Source organism: Camelus ferus, chromosome 22, assembly GCF_009834535.1.
Source record: "Camelus ferus isolate YT-003-E chromosome 22, BCGSAC_Cfer_1.0, whole genome shotgun sequence".
In the NCBI taxonomy this organism is placed as follows: domain Eukaryota; kingdom Metazoa; phylum Chordata; class Mammalia; order Artiodactyla; family Camelidae; genus Camelus; species Camelus ferus.
In genome coordinates this window covers 24,551,565-24,565,369 of record NC_045717.1, presented here as the reverse complement: position 1 = coordinate 24,565,369, position 13,805 = coordinate 24,551,565, and the positions used below count along the sequence as shown (strand labels likewise).

Sequence of the window (13,805 nt, the reverse complement as noted above, 5' to 3'; positions counted from 1 at the left end):
AGCCTTGACGTCGCTGCCCCGGACGCTGCCCTGAGCTGGTGGGGCTGGGGCGTCCGCCCTAGCGCCCCCTCCCCAAAGTCCCACCTCCCGACCGTGCGCTGCCGGCGCGGCTAAAGTCTCTCCGAAAGCGTGAAGGGGGATTGGAGGAGATTTTATTTCCCTTTGTGCCCGCGGCCGGGGCCGGATCGAGGCGGCCGGGCCCCGGGGCCGCGGGATTGGGGCTCCCCCGGGAGCGGCGAGGAGCGCAACAAAGGATGCGCGGCACCGGGGTCACCGTCCCCGCGGTCCAACTTTGTGCGTGGAGCCCGGGTCCCCGGGGAGCCCGCCCGCTGCGCTGAGAACCCAGGCGTCTAGGCTGAGCCAGGGCTAGGGGGCGTCCGCAGGCGGCACTTTCCCGGGTCTCCGGCTCCCGGCCTCCAGGAGGGGATCCCCGAGCTTCCCGTAGACAGCGGGCGGCCGAGCCACGCACGGAGACCGCGCTGCCGGTGGGAACTCTGCGCGCCTCCGCGGATGCCCCTAGCTCCGGCCGGTCGACCCCGCGCTCGGCGTTCAGGGCCCTGCGGAGCGCCCCCTTCCCACGCTGTCCTTCAGGAGCCGGGCTAAGGTGCGCTTTCTCTCCTCCTCCTTCCTTCTCTTTCTCCCACCTCTATCTCCTCCTTTTTTTCCCCTTTTCATCCTCTTCTGACCCCAACCAAGGGGCACACCGGGTCTTTCTCCTCCTCCTTTCTCTCCTTCCTCCCTTCTCCTCCTCCTCCCTGGAGACTCTACCGAGGAAGGGGTCCAAGAAGGGGGCGTGTGGGTCCGCCTCTGACGGTGGACAGGTTTGGGGAGACACGCGCTCAGATGGCCAAGTGGCTACGAGACTACCTGAGCTTTGGCGGTCGGAGGCCCCCTCCGCAGCCGCCCACCCCCGACTACACGGAGAGCGACATCCTGCGGGCCTATCGGGAACAGAAGGATCTGGACTTTGAGGACCCCTATGAGGACGCCGACAGCCGCCTGGAGCCCGACGCCACGGGGCACGTGGACTCCAAGGGCCCTGGAGACGCCAAGTACGACTCTCCGAAGCACCGGCTCATCAAGGTGGAGGCAGCCGACTTGGCCAGAGCAAAGGTTTTGCTGGGCAGCCCCAGGGAAGAGGTGCGTGGCTAAGTCCCAGAGGCTGGATGGCCCCAGGAGACTGGGTGGGGAGGGCCAGGCTGGGTCTCCCCTGGACTTTGGGGATGTTGTTTTATGTGTGACCCCAAGGGCAGGCCAGGGCACCGGCCAGACACTCCCCAATCCTCCACCTGCTTGGCAGAGTTTGCTCTCTGTCCCTTTTCAGTGTGCAGCGTTGGCTGTCCTCCTGCCGCTGACTGGCCCTGCTGTGTCCCCTTGTCCTCCTCCTTCCCGATTCCCCCCTGCCAGATCCCTCCTCCCAGCTTCCCTTCCTCTTGGCAGCTGGAGGTATCTTCCTAAAACAAATATGAGTGAGTCAGGTCTGGTACATCCTCGGCGCTACTCCTCACCCCTCTTCTGTTATTACTCCCATTTTACAGAAGTGGAAACTGAGGTTCACAGAAGAGAAGTGACTGTCCCAAGCTCACATGGCTCTAGTTTGTTAGAACTTTTTGTACCTAGACCTGCCTCCAATGCCCGTGCTTTTTTCAGCATTTTTCCTAGAGGATCAGGGAGTCCACCCCAAACCCTCAGTAGACAAATAGAAGGCTTCTAGGAAGGTTACGGGAAGCTGCGCTGGGTAGTGGTTAATGGCACAGAGAAAGGTAGGAGGAGGCAGGGACTTGGGGAAGCAGACAACCTAGGATCAAACCCTGCCTTTTACTTATCAGCTGTGTGACCCTGAGCAAGTCACTTGCCCTCTGTGCCTTGGTTTCTTCCTCCATAAAGAAAGGGGCTAATGTACTTACTGTTAAGTGTTGGTATTACACGTAAATATATGTGAAGCCTTTAGAATAGTACTGGCATCTGATAAACATTAAAATTATTGAAGGAGGGAGGTAGAAGTTCTGTGTCAGGGAGAATTAGAACAGCATGGAGGGAAAAAGCAAGGGAAGCTGGCATCTATCTATGGACACTTGTGAGTGGAAGATAAGACTACTTCCTTGGAAGGGGTGTGTCAGTTGGCCCAGAGATGGCAGGCAAGGGGTGTACTATTGCCCAGCAGAGGTACCCAGGGCTATAGGCTTGATCCCCCTGAACCCTTGGCCCCCTCCCCTTCCTTCCTTTCTCCAGTCGGAAGTCGACACTGAGTACTCAGACCCCTTTGATGCCCAGCCTCATCCCCCACCCCTGGATGATGGCTACATGGAGCCCTACGATGCCCAGCGAGTCATGAGTGGTGAGTGAGCAGGGCCTGGGGGAAGGTGTTAGGGCCCCAGGTGGGAGTGGGAGTTGACCAGTGTCCTCTACCTCCCAGAACTGCCAGGCAGAGGGGTGCAGCTGTATGACACTCCCTATGAGGAGCAGGACCAAGAGCCGGGAGATGGGCCTCCTTCAGGGCAGAAACCTCGACAGAGCCGGCTGCCCCAGGAGGATGAACGGCCAGCGGATGAGTATGACCAGCCCTGGGAGTGGAAGAAAGACCACATCTCCAAGGCATTTGCAGGTGCTTCTCTGACCCTGACCTCTGAATGCCTGCCTCCCTCTATTTTCTGCTCAGGTCACATCCCCTGTTTCAACTTTCAAGTAAATTCCCATCACCTGACACTTTGGTAGTGTGTTAATTCTCACTAAAGTGTGAATGACTGATGGTCATAAATTCCTCTTCCCGCAAGAACCTGAATCTCCCTTGAAAACTGAAACCCCTTTTAGAGTGCAATGGAACTTACTCATTCTGCTCCGTATAGTGCAGGAATAGGCTTTGGTGTCAGACTAGACCTGAGTTTGGGTCACTTACTTGGGCAAATTACTTGATCTCCCTGAGTCTCAGTTCCTTTACCTGTAAAATAGGGATCATTCTAGTACCCATCCAACAGGGTACTTGTAAATTGAATGCTAAAGTGCTCAATTATTCAGGAGCTGTTAGGGAAGAGGGTAGCATTTCTTGGACTCAATTCCTAACTGAGTTGGGTAAGCTTGGATAAGTCTCTGAACCCCAATATTAAGGTCAGCTTTAAGAAGTAAAATAACTTGGACCAGGAAGAGTTGTGCAAACCAAAATCTGCCCCAGAAGTTGTATGACTGTAAGGGAAATTGGGACACAGTGCCTCAGTCTGTCTGTCTGCATATTGGGAGTAATTTTCTAGCTCTATGACTTGGCCAGAATCAGGCAGAACTTCCAACCCACCTCTCTAGCCACGCCCCCTACTCTCTGATTTATTACTCATGGAACTACCAGCCCCTCTTTGCCCCCAGACTGATGAATGACCACACCGCTTTCTTCTGAAGCTCCCGGTTGGTTGCCTGTGTACCAGTCTTGCCCCTGCCTCAAACCCAGCCCCTCCTCTTTTGGATTCTAATAGGTTGCCCCAAGTTGGCACCGCCTTCCTACTGAAATTCCATTGGCTTGCCCCCTACCCCAGGTAAGCGGAACTTAACTCTTCTCTCTAACCCTCCTTGTCCAGTGCAGTTTGACAGTCCGGAGTGGGAAAGAACCTCAGGCTCAGCCAAGGAGCTCCGGAGACCCCCGCCCAGAAGCCCCCAGCCCGCAGAGCGCGTGGACCCAGCCCTGCCCCTGGAAAAACAGCCGTGAGTGGGGAAGTGAAAGATGGAAGAGCCCGGTTAAATCCCTCCCCACCCCATACCAGCCACAGATTCCTCAGACCAGGGAGGCTGGAGACACTTCAATTCATTCATTCACTTCGTTTGTTTCTTCAGCTAATCTTCACTGGGTGCCAGCACCTGCTGTGGGCCGGATCCCCAGCTCAGTTCAAAGAATCAGATGGAGTTTCCATTCCCTCTAGCGTCAGATTCTTGGTTCAAACCCTTTCTCTGTATCCTTTGGCTGTGTGACCTTGGGCAAGTCACTTAACTTCTCTGAACCCCAGTGTTCATCACCCCCAAGATAGTGCCTGCCTCAAACAGAATAAAAGGGGATTTCCTCCCTGCCCTTGACTGGGACTTCTAAGCCTGAGAGCAAAGACACAGAAGTCATTCTCACTGCCACGAGATTTTATGATGACAGTGGGGGGAGCAGGATTGTGAAGGGGTCCCAACTTTAGGCTAGGGTGAAGCTCCCAAGCTGGGAGGGGCTGGATGTTCTCTGTGTCTCTCCAGCCTAGTCATTCCTGGAGGAGCTCCTTGAGCCCCTAGAGGCCAGCCCAGGGGTACTGGGGTGTGTTTATCATAGTCATTCTCAAACTCTTTGGGAAGTACAGAACTGCCTAATTCATGCTGAAGCACAGGGTATTTTCTTTCAATACAAACAACTGGTGCTTATCTATCTTTGACACCTTGCTGGCACTGCTATCCTCTCTTTCAGCGCATTAAAAAAAAATTAAACAATGGTACAGGTGGGTGGGGATACAGGTTGTGGCGAATCTCATGAAAGTGTTATGCAAGTGATTCGAGCTGAGGGATTAGGGAGGTGTTGAGAACACTTGGGGACCCAGCTGAGGGAGATTAAAGATCAAGGTCAGGGGTACGTGTTTAATTGAAAGGAGCAGCTCCAGATTGACCTCGGCTCAGCTGCCTCCCAGAGAAAACCTTGTCTGCCTGAAAACTAGGCTCCTCTTGAGAAATCCAAGGGAATTTTTCTCACTTGTTTGCCTGGACGTCACAAGTCCTTGAATGAGCTGTACCCGCACTCAGCCTCAGGATGTGTTGGAAGGGGGATCGCCCTTCAGGAGACATCCATCTCCACCCGCTAGGTGGTTTCACGGCCCGCTGAGCCGGGCAGATGCGGAGAACCTCCTGTCGCTCTGCAAGGAAGGCAGCTACCTAGTGCGGCTCAGCGAGACCAGCCCCCAAGACTGCTCCCTGTCCCTCAGGTGAGACCCCAGCCCCCTGGAGGGACAGAGGGTCACAGGACTGCATGCTTTTGACTGTCATGCTTTCAGTTGAATTCAGTGGGAGCAGAGAGGTGTGGCTCCTGCAGCCAGTGGGCGGGACTTTCAGGGCTCATGGATGGAGTTTTCAGGCCAGTGGGTGGGACTTCTAAGGAGGGCACCAGTGTGGTTTCCACTGAGAATGAGCTTACTGTCACTAGAGGTATGTAGGAAGATGGATAAGAAGCCATTCAGTAGATCTAGGACCTGAGTGAGATGGGGAACTAGGGAGTCCCTTCGGATCCCCCTCCAGCCCAAAAGTTGAAGTACATCCATTTGTATGCGTCCAGGGCCAGAATCTCAGAGTGTAGAAATCTCAGTCTGAGACTTCAGTTCTACGTGCTTCTCTGCCTCAGATTCTAACTGTGTCTGATTATAAAACCCTCCTAAGAGTCTACCAGACATCTGAGTATGAGATTCCTAAAAGGTCAGGATTGAAGAGGGCTTGGAACCAGGTCCATATCCTGCCTCTGCCACTTTGTAGCTGTGTGACCTCGGCTAAGTCATTCAGCCTCTCTGGGCCTCGGTTTCCTCAGCTGTAAAATGAGCATAATAATAGCATCAACATCTTTATAATACTGTGATGATTACATGGGAAAATGAAACAAAACAAAAACGTGACAAAGCATTAAGAATAATGCCTAGGAAACAGGAAGTGCTTAATTCATATTAATAATGATGATAAAATAATTTCCAGGTTCTCTCTCATTCCCCCCACCAGAGATGGAGAGAAAGGAAAGGGACCCTAGACTGAGGGTAACTAGCGAGGAGCCCACGATAGGTAGCAAAAGGAGTCAGGAGGTTTGGAGAGAAAGTGCCTTCCGTGTTCCCGGGGAGGGACCTCCACCTCGTAGGAGCTCCAGCCTGCCTTGTTTGGGGACAAGCTTGGAAGGGTTCCCTGCAGTGGGGAACTAGCCGGCAGCTTGAAGGCAAGTGGCTGTTAACCAGAAGTATTTTGGAACGCCAGCCCAGAGCTCCTGGGCTCCACGAGGTGGTGACTTGAGGGTTGGAGAGTGTGGGTGCCTCCTCTGACCCCTCTCCTCCAGGAGCAGCCAGGGCTTCCTGCATCTGAAGTTCGCACGGACCCGAGAGAACCAGTTGGTGCTGGGTCAGCACAGTGGCCCCTTCGCCAGCGTGCCCGAGCTGGTGCTCCATTATAGCTCCCGCCCGCTGCCCGTGCAGGGCGCTGAGCATCTGGCCCTGCTGTACCCAGTGGTCTCACAGACCCCCTGACCGGGAGCCTCAGCCTCCTGCCTTGGGCTGCAAGGACCCAGAAACACTGGCTGCAAACGTTGGAGGTCTTTCCAGCCCTGGAGGAGGCCAGATGGAGACACTCCCTGTCCCTCAGGCCCTGGGTCCTCATCAGAGTCGCCTTGCTCGGCCCCCTTCTGGGTTCTATGGCCCAGAATGGTGTCTGGAAACCATCCTCTGGCCTGGAAAATAAATAAGTTATTGTATGTTTCAGGTGTCCTTTCTGGGAGATGGGGATCTCAGCCCCTCGGAAGGAAGAGGGGAGACAGACCCTTGGAGGGGGAAGAGCACCCCCAGCCCCTGGTTTTGGGGCACGGAGCTGGGGTTGGTGCCTGAATGGCTCACAAGGAGGGACCAAAACTCGGAGAGCTGGAGACAGGCAGGGAGAGAGAGGTATGGAGGCAGATAAAAACCCGGAGAGAGCAGAGACCTACAGACAAAAAAGATGGAGACACCAAGGGGCCAAGGCTCTCCGGCCAACCCCACCCCCACCCCGCTCCTCCTCCCCATCCCTGCGGGTGGCCACCGGCTGATGCAGCTGCAGAAAGGACATCTGTCCCCATGGAAACAGCAGAAGGGGGGAAGGGAGCCAGCCCAGCTGGTGTCACTTCAAGGTGACAGTCGGACAGGGGACCCGGGACTGATAAATGCCAGGAAGCCCCAATCTCCCCACTCACTGCCCCCTCTCCCTTCACCCCACCACCACCGCACCGGACTCGAAGCCTGCCCATGGGGAGATACCAGCTGGGGAGGGGGAGAGCTTTCAGCTCAGGGCACTATTCAGAGACTAGGGACATCACTTCTCTGCTAATTGGACATGTCCCTCCAAGGATAAGAGGAAGGAAGCTGGTGAGTCGTCAAAGAGCCCTCACCACAGTGGTCCTCTGAGGCCCCCCCCCCTCAGATGACTGATGTCTTCAGCATTCCCAAATTGCCACAAATCCTGGCTTTGCTTTCTTTACGAGCTTTTATTTGGTGTTCTGGGGGCAAGGGAGAGGTCCAGCCTCACAGAAATAAGGATGGGGGTCTCAGGCTGGGCTACTGGACTCCCTGATCCTCTTGGAATCCATCACAGCTGCTGGGGGGCCCTCTCTGGGTCTGGGGGTTCTGATTCCCCTTCCCACTCCCGGGAACGCTCTTGGCCTTGGCTGCCCAGAGGAGCCTGGGCCAGGAGAGACTCTGACTGTAGAGATGGGCGGACTGGGCCTAGGACTGGGGCAGGATTTGGGAGCTAGATGCCGCTTGGGGGTGGGGGGCTGGGGAAAAGAGATCAGATAGAAGCTTTGGCCATTCTCATCCTCCCTGGGGATGTCCAGCACCTTCCCCTCCACAGACCATGCCTCACTCTTTTTGGGGGTCTTCCAGGGCCGGTATAGGACATTGCTGTAGACTGGATTCCCTGCATTGGAAAGCGGAGGGTATGACACCAAGAGGGAACAGTTACTTAAGAGAGCCTGGCCCGCTCCAGCTCACTTCTGGGGGCTTTGTCTATACTTCTGAAAAACATGGGTGTAGGGACCAGGCTTCTCCATCTATTCCCCTTCTCTGCCCCTCCAGCCCCACCCTCCCCCCTTCCAAAAGGGGCAGCTATGGAAGCCAGACGGGGATGTAGTCTATCCTTCTCTCGCAGCTGCAGTTCCCGCCTCCGCCACCCGGGGGCGGAGTCGCCAGGGGATGTCAGCGCCCGTGGGAACCGTCTGCCCTCCGCGACGCTGCCTGCGCGGCTCCCTACCTGCGTCCGTGTGCCGGCGGCGGCGGCGGCCCCAGATCCAGGCGCCCAGAGCGAAAGCGGCCACAGCCACAGCCCCCGTCACCAGCAGCGCGAGAAAGAGCCCTTGGAGGGGAGGGAAGGTTGTGGGTGGTCCGACGGGGGGCGGGGCTAGAGGAGGGACACGTGGGCGGAGCTCACCTGAGAAGCTCTGGTCCAGGTTCAGCGGCGAGCCGTCTGCAGAGAAGAAACCTACGTCTCGGGGGGTGCTCACCTTTGAGTCCAGCTTCCTGCACCCGTTCAGGGTAAGAGCCCCTCTACCCCGTATGGGACCTCAGGGCTCCTGCCCCTGCCGTGCTGTGTGAGTTTAGGGAAGTATTTGCTGTGAACCTGTTTCCTCTTCTGAAAAATGAGACTAATCATTACTGTTTTGCTGAGTTATTGTGAAATAACTGCCAACGGGACTTTTTCATCGTGAGCCCTATTGCTCCCATAATAGTCTACACCACTCCCATCACAAACCTTATCATCCCCACCATAAGTCCCATCGTCCTCACCATGAACTTCATCAACCCCACCATGAGCTCCATCCTCCTGGTCATGGGACCCATCATCCTCATGGCTCCTGTTTTTTGAGCCTCAGAGAGCCTGAGTCACTTGCCTGGGGTCGCACACCCTGCTTTGAGCAAAGGCATTGCTCCCCTCAGCTCCCCCACCACTTTCACTGTTTCAGAAAACAAACAAACAAACAAAAACTTACACTGGCCTGAACTTTTGAGTCTTGCTGAATAATCAGCACCGCAGACACAATAATAACCACTTCTGTTTATTGAGGACTTACTATGTCCCAGACCCTGTAATAAACTCTTCCGGTATGCTTCCTTTAAATTCACCTAGTCTGATGAGGAAAGCACTATAAGCTGTATTTTGATAACTAAGGAAACAGGCACAGAGGGGTCAAGTTACTTGCCCAAGGTCACACAGCAAGTAAATAGCAGAATGGGCATGTGCTTTTATATTTTAAATTATAATTATAATTGACATGAATCCCAGCCAAAGGCTCCTTCTTCTGTGACTGAAATGAGTCCAGGTGCCCCAGCCCCTTAATTCTGCAGATTCTAAAGCTGGCAGTGGTCCCGGGGTCGGGGGGCTGCCAAGCAGCTGTTCAGGGGTGAGGAAGCCAGCTGTGTGGAGCTGGACCTGTGCCCGCCAGCTCCCACTCCCTTGCAGCTGCCAACAATTCACAGCCTGGTGCCTCTGCCACCCCGCCTCTGCTAATTGGTAATTGGCCCCTTCGTCACTTGGAGGGATGGGGGGCAGGCAGGACAGCCATAACACACCGCCTTGGAGGCAGGCAGTGGGTGGGTCCTGCCAGCTGGAGAGACAGGGACTTCGGAGTTGGGAGCCCGCGGGCAGTTCTCCGTTCTGCCTGATAGGGGCTGGGCATGCGCACAAGGCCCTTCAGACCCTCTGAGAAAGCAGGACCCTATCTGGGTCAGCTTGGGTCTCCTGCCTCATGCAGGGTTAGCCCATGAGGGGGTGTCACGCAGAGTTGGGCAAACGTGTGACTGGGGCTCCCGGGAAAGCTGGCAGCACCCCTGGCTTGCGTGTGTGGCTTCATGCTCTGTAAACCGAGGCAGCTGCAGCTGGTTTAGCTGATCCGGGAAGTTTCTGCCAGTCTTGAGAGTCAATGGCTGTCGAGTCTCGATTCTGGAATTCTAGAATTCTCTCCTCTTACACACTCTGAGACTGCAAAATTCTCTAAGCACCTGTCTATTCAAAGTACTTACAATACTACAATTCTAAGATTCTAGAATCATCCATTCCTTTATTTCAGTGTTTCTCAACACTTTTTCATTATCACCCCCACTAAGGAGACTTTTTAAGACTCTTAATTTGTTCCCCCATGAAATTTTAATATCACAGATATACTGAAATCTGTTTATCTGCATGTCTGTGCTTTATATATAAAAAAAGTAAGATTTTCTTTGCTCCCCCAAAACCAATTTTTGCCTCCTTAAGAGTGGTAGTCCCCATTGAGAACATATGCTGTAATTCTAGGGGCCTGGAATTCATGTCCCTAGCATTCTAGAACTGAGAGATTCTATTTGTAGTTTAAGATTCTGGAATTGTCCTAGGCACAATAGAAATGTGCCCGAAAGTTGACCAAAAGACAAGTTCTAGGTTGTTAAATAAAATATGAAAGCAGTCAAAATAGATTTACGCTGTTAGGAGTTGGGATGATGTGAGAGGGGCATGAGGATGGATCTGGGGGTGCAGATATGTTTCTTGAGCAGGGTGATTGGTACCTGGGTGTGCTCAGGTTGGGAGAATACATTGCTATGGTTTGCATACGTCCCTCCAAAATTCACAGGTTGAATCCTAACCCCCAATATGATGGTATTTGGAGGTTGGGGCCTTTGGGCCGTGATTAGAGAATGAGGGTAGAGCTTTCATGAATGGGGTCAGAGCTCTTATATAAAAAAAGACCCCAGGAAGCACCTCCACCCCTTCCGCCACATGAGGACACAGCGAGAGGGTGCAGGCGATGAACCAGGAAGAGGGTTCTCACCACCACACGACCCCGCTGCTTTGATCTCAGGTTTCCAACCTCCAGAATTATGAGAAATAAATCTGTTGTTTATAAGCCACCCAACCTGTAGTATTTTTTTAAAGCAGCAGCTGAATTAAGACGTCCATTGAGCTGGCCGCTTCTGGCATGTACATTTCTCTGTATGTAGGATATACTTGAATAACACGTTTTATGGGATTGTTTTGACTCAAAATCCAGAATTATATATATTCAAGAGTCTTTATGAGTGTGATATCCTGGAACAGGGCTCAGCAAACTACATCCTGTGGGTCGAATTTGGCCCACTGCCTTTTTGTTTAAATAAAGTTTTATTGGAACCCAGGCCCGCCCGTTCTTACATGTACATCTATGGTGAATTGCATGCTACGAGGGCAGAGTGGAGTAGTTACGACAGAGACTATCTGGTGTACAAAACAAAAAATATTTACCAGGTGGCCCTTTACAAAGGAAATTGCCAAGCCCTGGTCTGAAATTATAGGTTCCAGTGTGTCTTTGGTTCTGTTACCCAGAATTTGATGTTCTTGCGTTTGTAGACTCTCTGTTCCTAAGAATCTGATTTGGAGAATTTGTGTTTCTAGGAATTTGAGAGTCTAGAGTCTTAAGATTCTAGGAGTTCCAAGCCCCGGGCTTGCCCCCCCTTGCTCTCATACCTGTTTCCTCCACTAGGAGCTGCGTCCCGTTGCCCTGGGCCTCCTCCAACTCGGGGATCTCCATGGTCGCCCAGCACACGTAGGACCCGCTGTCATTGAGGCCTACGCGGTCCAGCTGCAGGGTGAGGTGGCCAGGTGGCCACCAGGAGAGCCGTCCCCAGGGCCCACACCCCCCCACGCTGAGACTGCTGTTGGTGATGTGTGTCTGGCACAGAGTGTCTCCGTCCTTGGTCCACTCGACATGGAGCCGCTCCCAGGCCGGGGCCTGCACCACCTGGCAGGCCAAGGTCACTCGGCTGTCCTGCCTCACCTGCAGCACCTTGGGTGCCTGCTGCACACTCAGGCCGGTGGCTCCTTGCAGGGCTGGGGGACAGAAGAGGTGAGTGAGCCCTTTTTCAGTACGTGTGTGAGTGTGAGACTTGCTCCGCTAGCCGGGCCACAGGGATGGGGCACTACCAGTCTGAAAGCTTGCCACCTGTGTGATCTTTGCAAGGTCATTGCTTGCTGAAGCTCAGTGGCCTTATCGGTGGAATGGGTCTAAGTCTCTCGGCACTTGTGAGATTTCACGGTGGACTCTATGACGTGTCCAGCTCTCAGCCACGTAGATATCACCTCATGTGTGCCAGACCTTGTTCTGGACACTGTGGACTCAGACACAGAGGTGACTGAGATAGACAAAAATCCCTACCCTCATGGAGCTGACAGTCTAGGGGGAGAGAGAGGCACAGGAAGTCGTGAAATGAGAATCATGATGGAGGAAAGGAATGGGGAGGAGCAACAGAGGATAAGGATGAGGTAGGAGGGTCTACTGAGTGACAGTGGTCAGGAAAGGCCTCTCCCAGGAGGCGACGTTTGAGCAAGGATCTGAATGGTAAGAAGTAGGCAGTTATGGGAAGGAAGGAAGATATGGAGGAAGAAGCACTCCAGACAGAGGGAATGGCCTGTGCAAAGGTCCTGAGGCTGGACTGTGCCTGGTGAGTTGGAGGAACAGGGAGGAGGCCCCTGTGGCTGGAACAGAGTGAGCCAGGGGGAGAGAAGAAGGAAATGGGATCAGAGAAGTTGGCAAGGAATGGCTTATAAGAGGCTTGCCGGCCATAGGGGTCGGGTGCTGCAGAGGTAGGGAGGTGGGGGTGGGGAAAGAGGAGCAGTTTACTTTTTAATATACGAGTGATGGGAAACCAGTGGAGCAGGGAGGAAATGGGGTCCAATTTAAGTTGACTGCTGTGGTAAGAACAGATATGCCGTTGAGGATATCGGGGCTGCTGGGAAATGAGGGTCCAGGAGAGCAGTAATTGGGGCCAGACCCTCAAACAAGAGATCAGAGTCCGAACAGATTTTGAAGGTTGCCCCTGGAAGAACTACAAGAAGAATTGAATTGGGAGAGAGGGATGGTGGCAGGTTTCCAAGGTTTTAGCTCGAGGGACTATGTGAACAGCGATGGCTTTGTTCCAAGATGAAGGACACCAAGGGAGACGCAGGGCTCGGGGGAAAGAAAGAGTTTGTTTTCGGCCAAGAGAAGTCAGGAGCGCCTGTGAGACTCCCCAGAGGGGTGAATTTGTGTCAAGTTCCTGGCATTTGGGATGCCATTGCAGCCGAAGCTAGAAAGAGGAGATCCGGGCAAGAGTGTTCTGGGCAGAGGGGACAGCACGTGCAAAGGCCCCGAGGTGGGATCAGGCTTGATGTGTTGAGGAAAAAAAGAAAAGAGAGAGGAGTCAGCAGCTGGACCCCAGGGAGAGAGGGAATGCAGGGGATGGTGGAGACACGAGAGGCCAGCGGGGCCAGGTCACACAAGACTTACCTGCAGATTGTGGTGTGAATGTTATTCTAGGGGCCCCCTCTGGGGATCCTTGCTAGAATCCTTCAATCCCTGTAAAGTTCTGAGTATCAAGGAGAGAGACGGAGCCTATCTGGCACAGCGGAGAGATTAAGGTTTGCAGGGGCTCCGAACTGGACGGGCAGGCAGCTGGGGTGATGGGCCCCAAGAGGATGGCCACAGAGGGAAGGGAGGACCAAGTACTCACCCCAGAGCTGCACCAGGAGGACCAGCATTGTGCCTGGGGACCCCATTCCTGGCCCATCAGGTCCCCCTCTCCTGGGTGGCTCCCCACCACCTCCACTCCCCCTCCTATTTGACAGACTTCCTGCCACAAAGGCATATGTGACACTCCATCCCCGCCACAGGGGCCTATGTGACACCTGGGCCAGCCGGCAGACATCCGGTGGCCACAGCTGCTTGGGGCTCCACTTCCTGTCATCTCGTGCCTCAGTTTCCTCAAAGGTTTTTTTCCCTAATCTGAAAGGTGGTATACACATGCGATGGAGATACTGTGAGTGAAAATCTTTCTGAAAGACTACATAAACACGCCTAGGTTGGGGGGACACATTGGAAGGGCAGGTAAAGCAAGGACTAGGGAGGGGAACAGATGACACGGGCCTGAGCAGAGGACAGAAAGACAGAATCCCAGCCTCAGTTATTTTGCCCCTAAGATGTCTTCTTTTGAGGTTCAGAGAAATGGATTTCTGCTGATGACTTTGAGTCCTGCGGCAGGTAGGGGCGTTCCCCTACCCCCACAGTCTGGGGAGAAGTTTGGGGGCCCAGTTGAGGGGGTTCATAGGCT

General features: G+C 54.0%; 2 protein-coding genes across 3 annotated transcripts; one reads left to right on the top strand and one right to left on the bottom strand.

The window, feature by feature from the left end:
- The first annotated feature begins 16 nt into the window (after nt 1-16).
- SHD (Src homology 2 domain containing transforming protein D) lies at nt 17-6,442 on the top strand. The gene is made up of 6 exons (XM_006179319.2): nt 17-1,140; nt 2,233-2,338; nt 2,417-2,605; nt 3,564-3,687; nt 4,809-4,928; nt 6,032-6,442. Exons 1-6 carry the CDS (start codon nt 844-846, stop codon nt 6,216-6,218), a joined length of 1,023 nt encoding a protein of 340 aa, XP_006179381.1. The 5' UTR covers nt 17-843; the 3' UTR covers nt 6,219-6,442.
- Nucleotides 6,443-7,245: 803 nt separating this feature from the next.
- On the bottom strand, nt 7,246-13,261 carry TMIGD2 (transmembrane and immunoglobulin domain containing 2). 2 transcript variants are annotated; one of them, XM_032465899.1, is made up of 5 exons: nt 13,209-13,261; nt 11,188-11,550; nt 8,146-8,181; nt 7,969-8,070; nt 7,246-7,635 (listed from the first exon to the last, which is right to left on the bottom strand). In XM_032465899.1, the coding sequence occupies exons 1-5, from the start codon at nt 13,252-13,254 to the stop codon at nt 7,265-7,267; spliced, it is 918 nt and encodes a 305-aa protein (XP_032321790.1). In that variant the 5' UTR covers nt 13,255-13,261; the 3' UTR covers nt 7,246-7,264. The 2 variants fall into 2 exon arrangements, with proteins under 2 accessions (XP_032321790.1, XP_032321789.1); XM_032465898.1 differs by having other exon boundaries at nt 7,969-8,181.
- Nucleotides 13,262-13,805: the final 544 nt, after the last annotated feature.